This window comes from Rhinopithecus bieti, unplaced genomic scaffold (assembly GCF_001698545.2).
Source record: "Rhinopithecus bieti isolate Rb0 unplaced genomic scaffold, ASM169854v2 scaffold_13352, whole genome shotgun sequence".
Classification (NCBI taxonomy): Eukaryota; Metazoa; Chordata; class Mammalia; order Primates; family Cercopithecidae; genus Rhinopithecus; species Rhinopithecus bieti.
Window position 1 is genome coordinate 9,182 of NW_016808026.1, and position 16,744 is coordinate 25,925.

At 35.3% G+C, this 16,744-nt stretch overlaps 1 protein-coding gene across 2 annotated transcripts; it reads left to right on the forward strand.

The window, feature by feature from the left end:
- The first annotated feature begins 2,290 nt into the window (after positions 1 to 2,290).
- Positions 2,291 to 16,533, forward strand: FZD6 (frizzled class receptor 6). Of its 2 annotated transcripts, none has more exons than XM_017885199.1 (5): positions 2,291 to 2,522; positions 8,211 to 9,228; positions 11,965 to 12,113; positions 13,291 to 13,701; positions 14,995 to 16,533. In XM_017885199.1, the coding sequence occupies exons 2-5, from the start codon at positions 8,398 to 8,400 to the stop codon at positions 15,161 to 15,163; spliced, it is 1,560 nt and encodes a 519-aa protein (XP_017740688.1). In that variant the 5' UTR covers positions 2,291 to 2,522; positions 8,211 to 8,397; the 3' UTR covers positions 15,164 to 16,533. The 2 variants fall into 2 exon arrangements, with proteins under 2 accessions (XP_017740688.1, XP_017740689.1); XM_017885200.1 differs by lacking the exon at positions 2,291 to 2,522 and adding an exon at positions 3,521 to 4,022.
- The last annotated feature ends 211 nt before the right edge of the window (positions 16,534 to 16,744 follow it).

The following is a 16,744-nucleotide window of genomic DNA, read 5'->3' on the forward strand; positions in this document are numbered from 1 at the left end:
ATAACATATAATCTGTCAATCTCAATCCCCACTCCTTTCCCTTGGAGACCTTTCTTCCTCAGCCATCTGCCCTTCTGTCAAATGTGCTCTGATTGCTTCTGGACTAGATTTGTAGTTGTCACACGGAGAATTTCTCTTGTCATTCTTCACTGTTGAATCAGCTAATTCCTGGGTCCCATATTATTTTCCTTCCTGGTTTATTCATATATTCCTTCAATTTATTTCAGGACTATTACATCTTCTAGTTGCTTCCTAAACAGGGATGCTTGAAAGTTTAAATTTTGTATTCCTTACAGCGCCAAAAATGTCAGTAGTCTACCCTGTAAATGTTTGAGTGGATCTAGAATTCTAGGTTGAAATGCATTTTTCTTTATAATTTTATAGTTATTTTTTCATTTTTTTCTAGCTTCTGATATTATCAAATATTCACAGTTTAATTTAGTTACATGTATGCTGTTTTTCCCCCCCTCTGGAAACATTTATGATCTTCTCTTTGTCTTGATGCTCTGGAATGTTTTATTGATATGCTTTTTCAGTGTTCATTTATTGTTTTGGAGAATCATGTATTTATTCTGTAAATATAGAGAAATGGCCATGTAGCAGACACTGTTTTAGGCACTGGAGATAGAGCAGTGAGCAAAATAGAAAAAAATCCTTTCCCTCTTAGAATTTACATTCTAGTGGTGAAGGCAAAAATTAAATAAACTAGTGCATAATGAAATGTCAGATAGTGATAAGGGCTTAAAAGAAATGCAAACCAGGGTAATGAGAAAGATAAGAACAGGATAATTTTAGATAGGATGGGCAGGAATGCCTCTTTGAGGTGAATTGAGCAGAGACTCAAATGCTCAAATGAGGGCACAAGACTCACTATCTGGGTGAAGAGGTGAGGGGAACAGCCAGTGCAAAGACTCTGAGACAGAAATACACGTGAAACTATGGGAAGCAAAAGTCCAGTGTAGTGGCAATGGAGTAAATAAGAGACAAAGTGGCCAGAAATGAAACTGGAGACATAGCGGGAAACCCGGAAATTTAAGGGCTCCTGGGAGTTGGAAAAGACTTTGGAATTTATTTTATTGGAGTCTTTGAACAAGGATACACTTACATTTTAAAGAATCACATTGGTTGGGAAATTGACTGTAAGATTAGCAAGTGTGGGAAATAGTGAGACCTGTTAGGAGGCCATTTTAGTAGTCAAGGTGAAAGACAATAGTGGCTTAGATTGGGTGGTAATAGTGAGAAATGGTCAGATTTGGAATATACTTTAAAGGGAGAGTCAACAGGATTTGCTGATGGGTTGGAGATGGGATGAAAGAAGAGAGGAGTAAAGAACGAGTTGTAAGACCAGCCTGGCCAACATGGTGAAACCTCGTCTCTACTAAAAATACAAAAATTAGCTGGGCGTGGTGGTATGCATCTATAGTCCTAGCTGCTTGGGAGGCTGAGGCAGGAGAATTGCTTGAACCTGGGAGGCAGAGGTTGTGGTGAGCTGAGATTATGCCACTGCACTCCAGCCTGGGCAACAGAGCAATACTCTATCTCAAAAAAAAAAAAAAAAAAGAAAAAAAAGAAAAAAAAGAAAAGAAAAAAGAAAGAAAGAAAGAAAGAAAAAAGAGTGAGTTGTAAGATTCTTGGCCTGAGCAACTTGGTGAATGGTGGCATTATTTATTGAGATGGAGAATACTAAGGGAGTGTTTGGGAGGCAGAGATACGGTGGGATTGAGTTGTATTTTGCATACTTTGGGTTCGACATGCACATTAACAGCCAAATGGAGTTGTCCTGGAGCAGATGCTCATTCAAGTCTGTGGTTCACAGTAGAGATGGAGGCTGGATGAGTTTCCCCTGAGAGTCAGTAGAGATAGAGAAGAGGTCTTGGGGACTGAGCTCTGGAGCATTTCAGTGATCATAATTGGGAAATGGGAGAGGACCAGAAAAGGAACAGCCAATGAGACAGCTAGAAGTCCAAGAGAATTTGTGTCCTGGAAGGGGCCTCAAGAGGAAGCTAGGAGCCACTGTGTCGATTGCTGTTAAGAGTTGAGTAGAAGGAACATTCAGAATTTACCATCAGATTTGACAATGTGGAGTTTCTTGGTGACTCTGACAAGTGATTTCCCTGGAATAATCCATGTCTTCTTGAAAAATATATGATTGAATAAAATAGTAGTATTTCATTGTGTATGAAGAGTTCATAAGTCTGGTAGAGGGAGATTTAAAGATTCTTTTGGAGTATAAGTGAAAAAGTATATACTTTAAACAGTAAATATATTAATTTTATTCATCTATTATTAAAATGTTTTCTAACTGTATCTTGATGTCTTTAATAGCATTTTCTTCCTCTTGCAAATCTGGAATGTTCACCAAACATTGAAACTTTCCTCTGCAAGGCATTTGTACCAACCTGCACAGAGCAAATTCATGTGGTTCCACCTTGTCGTAAACTTTGTGAGAAAGTATATTCTGATTGCAAAAAATTAATTGACACTTTTGGGATCCGATGGCCTGAGGAGCTTGAATGTGACAGGTAAATTATGTTTTTCATGGAAAGTTACTAATGGTATTTTACTACTGGTACTAGCTCTCTGGGATGTTAGTGACAGGCTTTCATTATTTAATTCCATAAATGTTTATTACACACTTAATATATGCCAGGCACTATAGTGCTAAGTGTTGTGGACACAATGGTGAGCAAAAAACAGACTCAGTTCTTGTTCTCAGGGAACTTACAGTGAGGTGAGAGGGACAGGCAGTAATCAAATAATTATGCAAATAAGTGCAAAATTATGACTGTGATAGATACAACAAAGGAAAGGTAGATAGTTCTATGAGAATATATAATGATAACTTTGACCCAAACTGGGGAAAAGCGAAGGAAATGACTGTTGAGCTAAAGTATGAAGGGTAAGGGTAAGACAGGTAACTAGGCAATGAGACGAGGGAAGAGCATTTTGGGCAGTGGGAATAGCTTATTCAGAGACCCTGCAGAGCCTGAACAGGGAGTGAGGGAGCATGGCATATACAGGGAATTCAAAAACTAGTATAGCTGGAGTGATGAGAGTAAGAAAGAATGTGGTGCAAGATAAGGAAGGAGAGAGAAGCAGCAGTCAGACCATCCAGGGCCCATCTTGCATATTTTTATGCTGAAAGCAATGAGGTCTTCAATATTTTAAGATAGGAATGGGTAGCACAATCCTGTGAGCTTCTGTATAGAGCATGGCACCTGTGTCAGTCTCCTGAGGGTTGGGCAGCACTCTGTGGCAGTTTCTGTTAGGAATCCAGGACACTTCCATCCTGCAACTCTGTCAGCCAGGTGGATGGGAGAGAGAAGATAGAGAACCCACACCTTTTCTTGAGTGCCTCAGATGGGAAGTGTTATACCTTTTCCACATGCATTCCTGTTGGCAAGATGTCAGTCATGTAGTTGTAACTGAAACAAATAGTAAATGTGTGTCCCGAAGGAAAAAAGTATTCAAGGCAGAGGACATGTCGGGTGCTGCCAGTCAAAAAGAATATTATGCTATGCTATTTCACTAGAGTGATTGGGGCAAAGGACAGATGACAGTAGGTGAAGGAGTGAGGAGAAAGTGAAGCCAGAAACAGAGTTCTTAGGGAAGTTGGCTATAAAAGAGGAAAGTTTATGAGTTTAATGGGAAAGAACTATTTTAAGAACTACTAGGAAAAAGGAAGAAGCAAGCATATATGGGGTAGAAGAAGTCTTCAATAGTAGTTTTCTAAGAAGGAGGTAGGATCCCAAGCATAGATGACATTTTGACCGTGGATGGGAAGAACATCTGTTGTAACAGTAGGAAGGGATAGGATGGCTGTGGATATAGGTAGGTTTGTGTGTTTGGTAAGAGTTGTTGCAAGAATTTGTTTCTGATGGTTTCTATTTCCATTGTGACATAATAAGAGTCAAGGAGGTCCTCTGTTGTGAGTCTGGAAAAGAAGGATATGTGTTCAAGAGAAGTGGTCATTATGGAGCATAGGAGAATGAGTCAACTAGAGAGGCTTCGTAACATTTCAGGTAAATCAGGCAATCCTGAATTTGTGGATCTCATCTGGCCTATTGAGAACTTCTCCAGCTGTGGTGGGATGCTTGGGACTAAGCACAGAGAAGGCAAATAGTTGTGGTTGGGGTTTTGTCAGATTCATTCAGTGCAAAGATAAAGGTGCACTAAAAAATGAAGGATCATGAGAAGGGTGTTACTGAAACAATAGCCTATGAAAGTCTACATGGATGGGGAGCGAAATGAAGAGAGAAAAGAACTAGTGTATGGAGACAAGCTGGAGGAGATCTATCCCAGTGAGGTTTTTTTTTTTTTTAAGGCATAATGAGAATTTTAAAAAAATGAATTGCAAGGATAGGAACTTGCAGACGAAGGGCAGGATGCTTGAGTTGATTTTTGGAGATAGTATGTACTTGCAGGTTGTGGCAGGGTTCCCTGTGTGACTTTGATTACGGGTGGCCACTGTGGGTTAGGGATAGTCACTGGAGATGAGGAGGCTAAATGGCCGAGAAGCCAGAGTATGGATGGCTTGTTCTTGGTCAAGTCACCAAGGATGATGACAGCAAAAGCAAAGGAGAGAAAACTGATGATTCATTTAACTCATATTTCTTGCACTCTTACCATGTGCCAGGACTGTTCTAGGCACTAGAGTTATAACAGGCAAAAATTTCTGCCATCATGAACCTTACATTTTAGTGGAGGGAAGGAGAAGATTCAGTAAGTAAGTTATATTTATATGAGAAGATGGTGAGGCCTATGGAGAAAATACTTGCTCTTTCATTATGAGATTGCCTACTCAGTTTCAAAGCAGGGGAGGTTATAACTTGAAAAAATTTATGCTGGCACCTATGCTTAGTTTCTAACTTTGTTGGAGTTTTGGTCTTTGTAACTTGATTTTTTGAGAAATAGATAGTTTTTAAATAATTAAACTAAATCAAATTTATTCATGTTTGAGAATGCTTGATACATTGAATTGGGAAGTAGAATTCATTTTTTAAAATTGTTTAAGCCCTACATTAAACCATATCCCATTAATATAAAGCAAACCCATAAACATCCTTTTATACAATGTTAGTTGGGTCAGTTGCACATAAAAATAATTCTAGTATGGCCTATACTGGAGAATATTTTTTCATTTCTATAAATAAGAACTTCAGGCTTTTGTGGCATCTTACTTACTTTGAAAACACATGCAAAGAAAGAGGGGAACCTCTGATTAAAACATAAAATCTAGCTCATTGAAAGATTTCTAGCATAATGAAAGATTTAACATAACTGTGGTAAAAACATGAAGGCCACATCTATTATTTGAGAAACAGCAGAACTGTGTGGTTATGACATGCATTAGGCTCTTGGTTCCCCAGGAGAATGCCTTTGCCTTGAAAGAAAAAGGTGCATTCATTCTTTGAGGTCTGTAGTTTCCTCAGCTCATCAGAGCACAGGCACATTCTTTTCTACGTGAAGCGTTTTGTAAACTGAACTTTGTTTTCACTTCCAGCTCTAGCCATCCTCGGGTAGCTTGCCAATAGATGAATTCCACTCATTTGACCCATAGTCCTCTTTCTCTTCATTTCTCTCTCTTTCCTCACAGCAGTGCATGTCCACCATACCACCTGAGAGTCTGTGGAATCTTATTTTCTGTTATACTTGTTTCCTTACACTCATTTTCCTGTCTTTATTATGATAGTCAAACTTTCTCCTCAAAGGTATAGCTGACTTGCTTTCATGAAAACACACTTTCCTAATAAGATTTATCAGAGGTCTTTCCATACCTTAGCCACTATGCTATGACAAATTTTATAATTAATAAGTGCATTTCAAAGTAAAAACGTTACAAACATGCTTAACAGATGTTTTTATAACATGAAATATTCTACTGCGTTAAGATCAAAATGCTGACTGTACTTGTTCCATATACCTTCAGACCAGTGTTAATGTAATATTTTGGCAAGGTGAATCGTCTTTTTTGGATATAAAACTCTTAGCATAAGCCAGGAATGGTGTTGCACAGCTGTATTCTCAGCTATTTAAGAGGACTGCTTGAGTCCAGGAAATCAAGACCAGCCTGGGTAACACAGCAAGACCCAGTCTCCATTAAAAAAAAAAAAAAATAGAATCTCAGGCATATACAGGCATATATTTAAGAGAAATACTCTATCTGGACCTTTCTGTGATAGTGAATAAACATGATGAATACTGACTGACTTGATCGTTTGCAATTAGAGTTCATGTGGAGAAAATAAGATTTTAAGCACAATTAACTTATGAATGAATGTATGCATTCACTGACCTTTTCCACATTAGTCTTGATTAATTATTTTTTTTCCTATTCTCTAGACAGTGGAGGCTGCTAATTTATTCTACTGATACAGTGAGACCTCATATAATAAATTGGGGAAAGAAACTGGTTAGCTTTTTGTTTTATTTTTAGACTGAAGAAACTATAGAACCTATGTGGAACTTACACACTTCTGGTAGATACATAATCATTTTCAGGAACAACTTAGTAATATATAGTAAAACGGCAGATGCTTAACCCTGCATCCTAGGAAATCCCTTCCTATAGAAACTCTTACACAGAGAGTCGTGCACAAGAATATTGACTGTAGATTCTTCCTAATTCTTTTAATGGGAAAAAATCTAAAAGTCCATCATAGAAGAATTATTAGTAAATTGTGATATACTTAGACACTGGAATACTACCATACAGTTGATAAAATGAATAAAGTTGACCCACATCTGTCAACATGGATAAATCTAGAAAATATAGTGTTAAATTTTAAAACGTAAGTTATAGAATAAATACAGCATGATGTCATTTATATAAAGTTCAAAACCTGAAAAACAATACTTTATAAGGTTATGGTTAGTAAATAATGTAATAAAAATATTTTTTTAAATGTTTGAGAGTAAAAACGGAGTTTGTGGTAATGAATACTTCTGAGGAGAGAAGGAAATAAAACCAGAAAGCGGTCCCCACTGTATCTATAATGTTATATTGCTTTATTTTATAATGTATAAAGCAAAATTGACATAATATTATGTTTTAATAAAGCTGGTAGATGATTTTTTTGTATTTCATTTTATGGGCATATGTTTTAGTCTGTTCTTTCTAAGGTATATTTAAAATGCTTTCTCATTTAAAACCTCCAATACTTTTTTTTTTCCTTGAGACAGAGTCTCCCTGTGTCTCCCAGGCTGGAGTGCAGTGGCTCAGTCTTGGCTCACTGCAACCTCTGCCTCCCAGGTTCGAGTGATTCTCCTGCCTCAGCTTCCCAAGTCACTGGGATTACTGGCACCTGTCACCACGCCCGGCTAATTTTCATATTTTTAGTAGAGACAGGGTTTCACCATGTTGGCCAGGCTGGTCTTGAACTCCTGACCTCAAGTTATCTGCCTGCCTCAGCCTTCCAAAGTGCTGGGTTTATAGGCGTGAGCCACTGCGCCTGGTCAAAACCTCCAATACTTTTTAAACCATTATAGATTCCCCAAAATAATACTGGTATATACAAACTCAACTTAGTGATAAAGTTCTGTACGAGATGGAAATATCTCCATCTGTCACTCAGGACTGTCCATAAACAAGGGAGGCAAAGAGCCTGACTTGAACAAAATGGTGATCTTCATTAAGCTGGTCCTCAGCCTACCTCTTGCTGGTATACTTGCCTTTCTTTAAAAACTTGAACTCTATCCTGTCAATCCAGAGAAGGATCTCATTTCAGTCATTTTAGTTATCATCACCTTAGTTATATGGTTGCTTCACTTTTCTTATGGGCATGAGAAAATAAAAGTGAATAGACAAGACAGGTCATATGATATAAAGACATACTTTATATGCTATAAAGAGACAAGCCAGTACTTCTCTGGAAGCTACCAATTAAGATAAATTCTTAAATATTTAGCCTTAAAAACAGAAATTATTTTAAAATTGTTAACTGGCTAATTTTGTCCAAGGAAGTGCCTTTTCATGTTCACCTGCTTTGTATTTAATATAAATTATTGTGTTGAGGCCCCATTAACAGCCACAAGTTTTAGTCAACTTCAAAATTTCTACTCAACTCTTATCTGTAATCCATTTAGGTTTGTATCTCTTCCCATCAATCATGAATACATAAAGTAATATTTTATAGTTGGAAAGTGTAGCTTAAAATAGTAAATCAATAAAAATGTTGATTTCATATATTTAATTTTTATAATCTTTACAGATTACAATACTGTGATGAGACTGTTCCTGTAACTTTTGATCCACACACAGAATTTCTTGGTCCTCAGAAGAAAACAGAACAAGTCCAAAGAGACATTGGATTTTGGTGTCCAAGGCATCTTAAGACTTCTGGGGGACAAGGGTATAAGTTTCTGGGAATTGACCAATGTGCGCCTCCATGCCCCAACATGTATTTTCAAAGCGATGAGCTAGAGTTTGCAAAAAGTTTTATTGGAATAGTTTCAATATTTTGTCTTTGTGCAACTCTGTTCACATTCCTTACTTTTTTAATTGATGTTAGAAGATTCAGATACCCAGAGAGACCGATTATATATTACTCTGTCTGTTACAGCATTGTATCTCTTATGTACTTCATTGGATTTTTGCTAGGCGATAGCACAGCCTGCAATAAGGCAGATGAGAAGCTAGAACTTGGTGACACTGTTGTCCTAGGGTCTCAAAATAAGGCTTGCACCATTTTGTTTATGCTTTTGTATTTTTTCACAATGGCTGGCACTGTGTGGTGGGTGATTCTTACCATTACTTGGTTCTTAGCTGCAGGAAGAAAATGGAGTTGTGAAGCCATCGAACAAAAAGCAGTGTGGTTTCATGCTGTTGCATGGGGAACACCAGGTTTCCTGACTGTTATGCTTCTTGCTATGAACAAAGTTGAAGGAGACAACATTAGTGGAGTTTGCTTTGTTGGCCTTTATGACCTGGATGCTTCTCGCTACTTTGTACTCTTGCCACTGTGCCTTTGTGTGTTTGTTGGGCTCTCTCTTCTTTTAGCTGGCATTATTTCCTTAAATCATGTTCGACAAGTCATACAACATGATGGCCGGAACCAAGAAAAACTAAAGAAATTTATGATTCGAATTGGAGTCTTCAGCGGCTTGTATCTTGTGCCATTAGTGACACTTCTCGGATGTTACGTCTATGAGCAAGTGAACAGGATTACCTGGGAGATAACTTGGGTCTCTGATCATTGTCGTCAGTACCATATCCCATGTCCTTATCAGGTAAAAGCTATCACTTGGATTATGTCTATATTTACATTTAATGTAGAAAATGTTCCATGGAAATGTACTTGTATTAGTCATGGATGTAAAAGTTGATTTCAGCTGAGAAAATACAAGAGCCATAGGTAAGGATTTCCTACACATCAACTGAAACTGGGGTGAATGTTTCATGACTTCCTTCCTCAAACTTTAGCTTCAGTTGTGTAGTAAAGCACTTCCTTTATTCTCTGAAAAATTAAATTAAGCTACAAAGGCAGATTAATAGCAATAAAGAGCAGAGTCAAAAGAACAGACCTTGACATTGGGAGGAAAACAGAAGTCACTTTTTGCCGCGTTGGCAATTGTTTTAATTTTTTAGTTAGTAGTAAAAAATCTTATTTGGATATATTTAATTTGATCATATTATCTTATAGCTTTTACATAGTATATACTTACAAAACAGAATTTGCTTTTGCCTGACTCATCTGTCATTTCTCAATTGAAAAAAACACAGTTGTAACAAAATATGTTTTATGTATTTCTGATTCTTATGATTAGTATAAGGGTGGTGTTTTTAAAATTAATAAAAGTAAATTTCTGAAAATATAAAATTTCTTAAAGCTTTTTAGTTGAAGTTTTGTAAATATAAATTTGGTTTTGTTTTAATAGATTTTAGACATTATTCCTGACTCTGTGTGGTATTAAGTGCATTGAACAAGAGCACTGCCATCACAGTGTATCAAATTATGCAATGGAAAGGTCAAACTTACTGCTTTATAACATTGTGGAACCTATTTTTTATGTTGGTATGTGGGGATACTAGTTTTACTGGCCTTATACCTTGTCCATAATCTGTTACCCATAGTTTGTTTTTACTATATACTGAATAAGAGGGCTGTGTCTTAATGTGATCCTGCTATATTAATAATGACTCCTAGATTCCTCAGTCTTTTTGGCAAGGTCAGGGAGAGGAAATTATTACATACTGCTAAAAGTTTAAGATCTATGGTTTTAAGTTTAAGATCTATGTTTCTTATGTTTTATGTAAGAAATTATAAAATATAGGATATAATTAGAAAATTATAATCTTCAAGTGGAGAAGGATATAATATTCTTGTAGTTACAGAAATTACAAAAGATTGCTAAATTTGACTAAGTAAAAAATTTTTTTAAAATTCTGTGTGACAAAACAAAATAACAACCAATCCATAATCAATGTCAAAAGACCAACTGGGAAAGTTTATTTGCATATGACATCATAGTTGAAGAGCTAATTTCTCTAATTTATAAAGAGTTGCTACAGATCAGTAAGAAAAAAACCATCCATCTGATATAAAATGAGAAAAGAGTAGGAAAAGATTCACAGAAAATAAAAATGAAAAAACTATTCTTAAACATGTGAAAAAAGTTATATTAAAATAAATGTAAAGTTAAATTAAATTATATTTCCATGTATGATATGGCAAACATCTAAAGGTGTCCTAACCACTGTGTGGTGAGACAATAGCAAAATACATATTTTCAGACTTTGCTATTAAGAGTTAGTTCTTAACTAACTCTTAATTCTTCAACCTTCTGTTGAAGCAGTTTCACAGTATGTATAGATTTATAATGTGTGTACACTGATCCTGCCCTTCTGGGAATTTATAGACAGATTGCTTACAAATATGAGAAATTAAATAATACCAAGATAGTCACTACAATATTATTTGCAAATGACAATAGATTGGAAGTAAATATCTATTAATAGGGATAGTAGAATAAGTTATGGTTCACTCACACAATGGAACAGCCTTTACAAAGAATAAAGAGCTCTGGCCGGGCGCAGTGGCTCACGCCTGTAATCCTAGCATTTGGGGAGGCTGAGGAGGGCGGATTGCCTGAGCTCAGGAGTTCAAGACTAGCCTGGGCAACATGGTAAAACCCCGTCTCTACTAAAATACAACAAATTAGCCGGGCGTGGCTGTGTGCGCTTGTAGTCCCAGCTACTCGGGAGGCTGAGGTGGGAGACTTGCTTGAACAGGGAGGCGGAGGTTGCAGTGAGCCGAGATCATGCCATTGCACTCTAGCCTGGGTGACAGAGTGAGACTCCCGTCTCAAAATTAAAATAAAATATAAAATAAAATCAAGAACTCTATTTGTACTGATACAGAATGGTCTCCAAGAAATATTAGTAAGTGAAAAAGGCAAGAAATGCAGAGTATGTAATATCTTGACCTTTGTGCAATGTTTAAGGTTAGAATTTCAAAGTTTATGCCTAAAAGAAAAGTATAATTTCAATTCTTAGGAAATTTTCACATTTTACTTAATTTACTTTAACCAAGTTTTATAATATAAATATTAATAGTGTATAAAAGCTGTAAAATATTTATTGTTATGATGAGTTTAAATGCATTTTTGTGGTAGACTATAGTGGGGGAAAATAGGTAAATATTTAGAGGCAAATATTCTGGCAATTATAAGAGGCTACTGTATCTATCGAGAAAAAAATGTGAGGAAATCATGCCAAGATTTAGGAGATTATTCTTAAATATATTTCAGTATTTTCCCCTTTCTAGAGATTTGGTTCATAAAGCTTCTTTGTTCAGCATTTAGATAAAAATGTATTGCACTTAGAGCATGCTTCATTATATCATTTCAAACCTTTTAGTAAAACAGTTGAAGATTTATAATTTTGTTCGTATTATATGGATAATATAGACTTCTTTCCACTTTAAGTGCATCACTGAAAATATTATTATTCACTATTTTTTGTAGGCAAAAGCAAAAGCTCGACCAGAATTGGCTTTATTTATGATAAAATACCTGATGACATTAATTGTTGGCATCTCTGCTGTCTTCTGGGTTGGAAGCAAAAAGACATGCACAGAATGGGCTGGGTTTTTTAAACGAAATCGCAAGAGAGAGTAAGAAACGATTGAATTGTCTGACACGGTTTTTAAATAAGCAGATCAAAATACCAAGGAACTGTTCAATGTACTAGAGTTTCATTATATCAACTATTATTTCAATTTGATTAGCCAACTGAAGTTTGGAAATTTTTTTCATGAAAGAGACATGCTTTATTTTTGCATTTGTTATACTAGTCTGACATATACTATTCTATTTGAAATATGAATGAAAGATTTATGAAAGGCATATTTTCTTTTCATGATTTATAGTATATCCAATATTATTACTGCTGTCATTGGATTCATTATTTTGGGTACAGCATTTTAAATAATTTTATCCTTTTTATCACTGATAAAAGATTAAATAAGACTAAGTATATATAAAGAAACCTATAAAGTATGATTCAAATATAAGTGATGTGTTATGGCCATTATTTACTACCTTTAAATCTTATTACACACAGCTATGACCTATTTTCACTTATTTGTCTTAAGATGTTAAAAATTCAAACTTATGGAATATTCTATAACAATATTGATTTATATTTATGAGTAATTCATCTTAGTTATATATATATTATATATACACGTGTACACACACACTATATACAATGTACTATAGCTTTTTAAAAATTGTTCCCCACTGGTTTGATTAACTTATTTCAGAACTGTAGACCTGAAGAATCATATTTAACTGGATTTTTTTTGCACTATTATTATATATCTATCTCATATTTATTTACTCACACTAATTTCAGTGTAACTTGCTAATTTTTAATGTTAGAAAGGAAAGAGTTATATTTAAATGAAGCCCATTAATTGTATTCTCTATCCTTTTCTTCTGGTTTACTTTTATATTACATATTTATGTACGATACAAATACAGTATTATGTATAGTACATTTATGCTGTTTTGAGTCTCCTTGCCCTCATCCTTTGATTCTTGCCTTTTTAATTTCTTGCCAGTTTACTATTTATACTGACAAAAGCAACTTAGAGTGTATACCCAAAAGATTTTATAATACCAATTTATGTCCTAGTATTTATAATCTCAGATTTTATAATAATATAAACCATAGAATTTTCAACCTTAGCGACTAAGGATTTTTGGCAAAAGATATGTGATATCCTTTATAGCCTCTACTGTAACACTTGTAATTTGAGTAAATCCTCTCCTTCAATTTTCTTACAGTCCAATCAGTGAAAGTCGAAGAGTACTACAGGAATCATGTGAGTTTTTCTTAAAGCACAATTCTAAAGTTAAACACAAAAAGAAGCACTATAAACCAAGTTCACACAAGCTGAAGGTCATTTCCAAATCCATGGGAACCAGCACAGGAGCTACAGCAAATCATGGCACTTCTGCAGTAGCAATTACTAGCCATGATTACCTAGGACAAGAAACTTTGACAGAAATCCAAACCTCACCAGAAGCATCAATGAGAGAGGTGAGAGCGGACGGAGCTAGCACCCCCAGGTTAAGAGAACAGGACTGTGGTGAACCTGCCTCGCCAGCAGCATCCAGCTCCAGACTCTCTGGGGAACAGGTCGACAGGAAGGGCCAGGCAGGCAGTGTATCTGAAGGTGCACGGAGTGAAGGAAGGTGAGATTTGATTTTATGTAAAATCATCACTATTTTAAATACTGAATTACACATTTTTTATTCAAGTGTAACACATCTGGAAAGCATTTTGTGATATATTATGTCTGTACTCTTACCCGAAGGAAGTTTGGGTTCAGCCTATAAATAATGCTATTTAGTAGTTTAATTCTTGGCTTTGAGAACAGCTTTAATATATGTTGTTCAAGTAGGAATGTTCATTTCTGTGGTAATTGTTAAGAGTTCCTTGTACATTTAAGTAAATGCAATTTACCTGAAATACAGGCTAAGTTTTAATTAATACTGCATTTTAATTCTGTCTAAAAGGGGTGTCACCCTATACAAAATTATAATGTGTCATTTTATCTAAAATTATTTTATTTTCTGAACATGAAAAGATATTGACATTATCTTTAATGAGTTTTCTCAATGGCCATAGGTGACCAAAACACAGGTAAGCCAGAATGCAAACAGCTAATTGCATTAAGATCTCAAAGTTATCTTACCTAACCCTCTCAGACTAGGCTAAATGCACCTTCTCTGTGTTCCTATGGCAGCTTTCATATATTTGGATTGGAATTAGATACATGCTTTATCTTCTAGTAGATTTGTAACCTTCTCAAAGGGAAAGCTGAAGTCTTACTCATCTTTATGTTCCCAATTTCTTACACAGTACTGATCCATGGTGGGAAATCAATAAAACATTTGTTAAACTGAGGACAGGAATCCTGCCTTATTAATTCTATTCCCCATGAGACTCCATGTTCAGCCTATATATGAGTAGTGCTTGATGAAGTTTCTGAAGTCAGTGAATATTATATTTTAAAAAATTATTTGGCCAGGCATGGTGGTTCACACCTGTAATCCCAGCACTTTGGGAGGCCAAGGTGGGCAGATCACAAGGTCAGGAGATTGAGACCATTCTGGCTAACACGGTGAAACCCCATCTCTACTAAAAATACAAAAAATTAGCCGGGTATGGTGGCACCCATCTGTAGTCCCAGCTACTTGGGAGGCTGAGGCAGGAGAATCTCTTGAAACCAGGAGGCAGAGGTTGCAGTGAGCGAGATCACGCTACTGCAGTCCAGCCTGGGCAACAGAGTGAGACTCCATCTCAAACAAAAATAAATAAAAACAAAAATTATTTGTATTTTGAAGTATTAAAATACACCTAAAGACTTTTAACTACTTATTCTCTGATAAAGGTGGACACTGGTGAGGGGTTAAACTCATGAAAAATGGCATCATATTTGTGCTTGTGGATGTGTGTGTGTCAACGTTTTTTCTTTTATCTAGGATTAGTCCAAAGAGTGATATTACTGACACTGGCCTGGCACAGAGCAACAGTTTGCAGGTCCCCAGTTCTTCAGAACCAAGCAGCCTCAAAGGTTCCACATCTCTACTTGTTCACCCGGTTTCAGGAGTGAGAAAAGAGCAGGGAGGTGGTTGTCATTCAGATACTTGAAGAACATTTTCTCTCATTACTCAGAAGCAAATTTGTGTTACACTGGAAGTGACCTATGCACTGTTTTGTAAGAACCACTGTTACATTCTTCTTTTGCACTTCAAACTGCATTGCCTAGTGTTATACTGGAAAAAATAGAGTTCAAGAATAATATGACTCATTTCACACAAAGGTTAATGACAACAGTATACCTGAAAACAGAAATGTGCAGGTTAATAATATTTTTTTAATGGTGTGGGAAGACAGAGTTAGAGGAATCTTCCTTTTCTATTTATGAAGATTCTACTCTTGTTAAGAGTATTTTAAGATATACAATGCTATTTTACTTTTTTGATATAAAATCAAGATATTTCTTTGCTGAGGTATTTAAAACTTATCCTTGTATCTTTTTATACAGATTTAGAAATAAGCTTATATGTATTTGAACTTTTTTGAAATCCTATTCAAGTATTATTATCATGCTATTGTGATATTTTAGCACTTTGGTAGCTTTTACACTGAATTTCTAAGAAAATTGTAAAATAGTACTATTTTATACTATAAAAGAAGATATACCAAAAGTCTTTTAATAGGAATTTAACTTTAAAAACCCACTTATTGATACCTTACCATCTAAAATGTGTAAATTGTATAGTCTCATTGTTTGAGGAATTTCACGAATCTAAATTATGTAACTGGAATAAGGTGCTTACTCAGAGTATCCGCTGTTGATTGTATTATGCTGCTCACTGATCCTTCTGCATATTTAAAATACAATGTCCTAAAGGGTTAGTAGATAAAATGTTAGTCTTTTGTATATTAGGCCAAGTGCAATTGATTTCCTTTTTTTAATGTTTCATGACCACCCATTGATTGTATTATAACCACTTACAGTTGCTTATACTTTTTCTTTGTTTTAACTTTTGTTTTTTAACATTTAGAATATTAAATTTTGTATTGTACAAATGTAAAATTTGTATCCTTCTCAGACATTTTGTAGAATTCATTTCGGCAGCTCACTAGGATTTTGCTGAACATTAAAAAGTGTGTTAGCAATATTAGTGCCAATCAAATGGAAAAAAGGTAGTCCCAATAAACAAGACACAATGTTTTATACAACATACTTAAAATATTAAGGAGTTTTCTTAATTTTGTTTCCTATTACGTATTATTCTCTGAACAAGGTTTTCTGATGCTTTTGGTTTTCTCTCCATTTAGCATTTGCTCTCAGTTTTTTTCTCTATTTAGCATTCTGTTAAGGCATAACAACTATGTACTGTATGGAAAATGTTGTAAATATTACCTTTTCCACATTTTAAACAGATAACTTTGAATACAAAAACTTTGTTTTGTGTGATCTTTTCATTAATAAAATTATCTTTGTATAAGAATTATGGAGTATTCTGTGGTTAGGTATAGTAGTTCTGGCCGAGGAAGTAGTGTTATTTTTTAGATTAGTGACTCCATGACTGATAAATCAGAAGCTTCTTTTTAACTTTGAAGGAGAATACAGTCAAGACTCTTGTTTTTTGTCACGATTTCTCTCCAAAAATGTAGATTATACAGCTATATTAAGCGTAACTTTTTAAAGCCAGTAGGAAA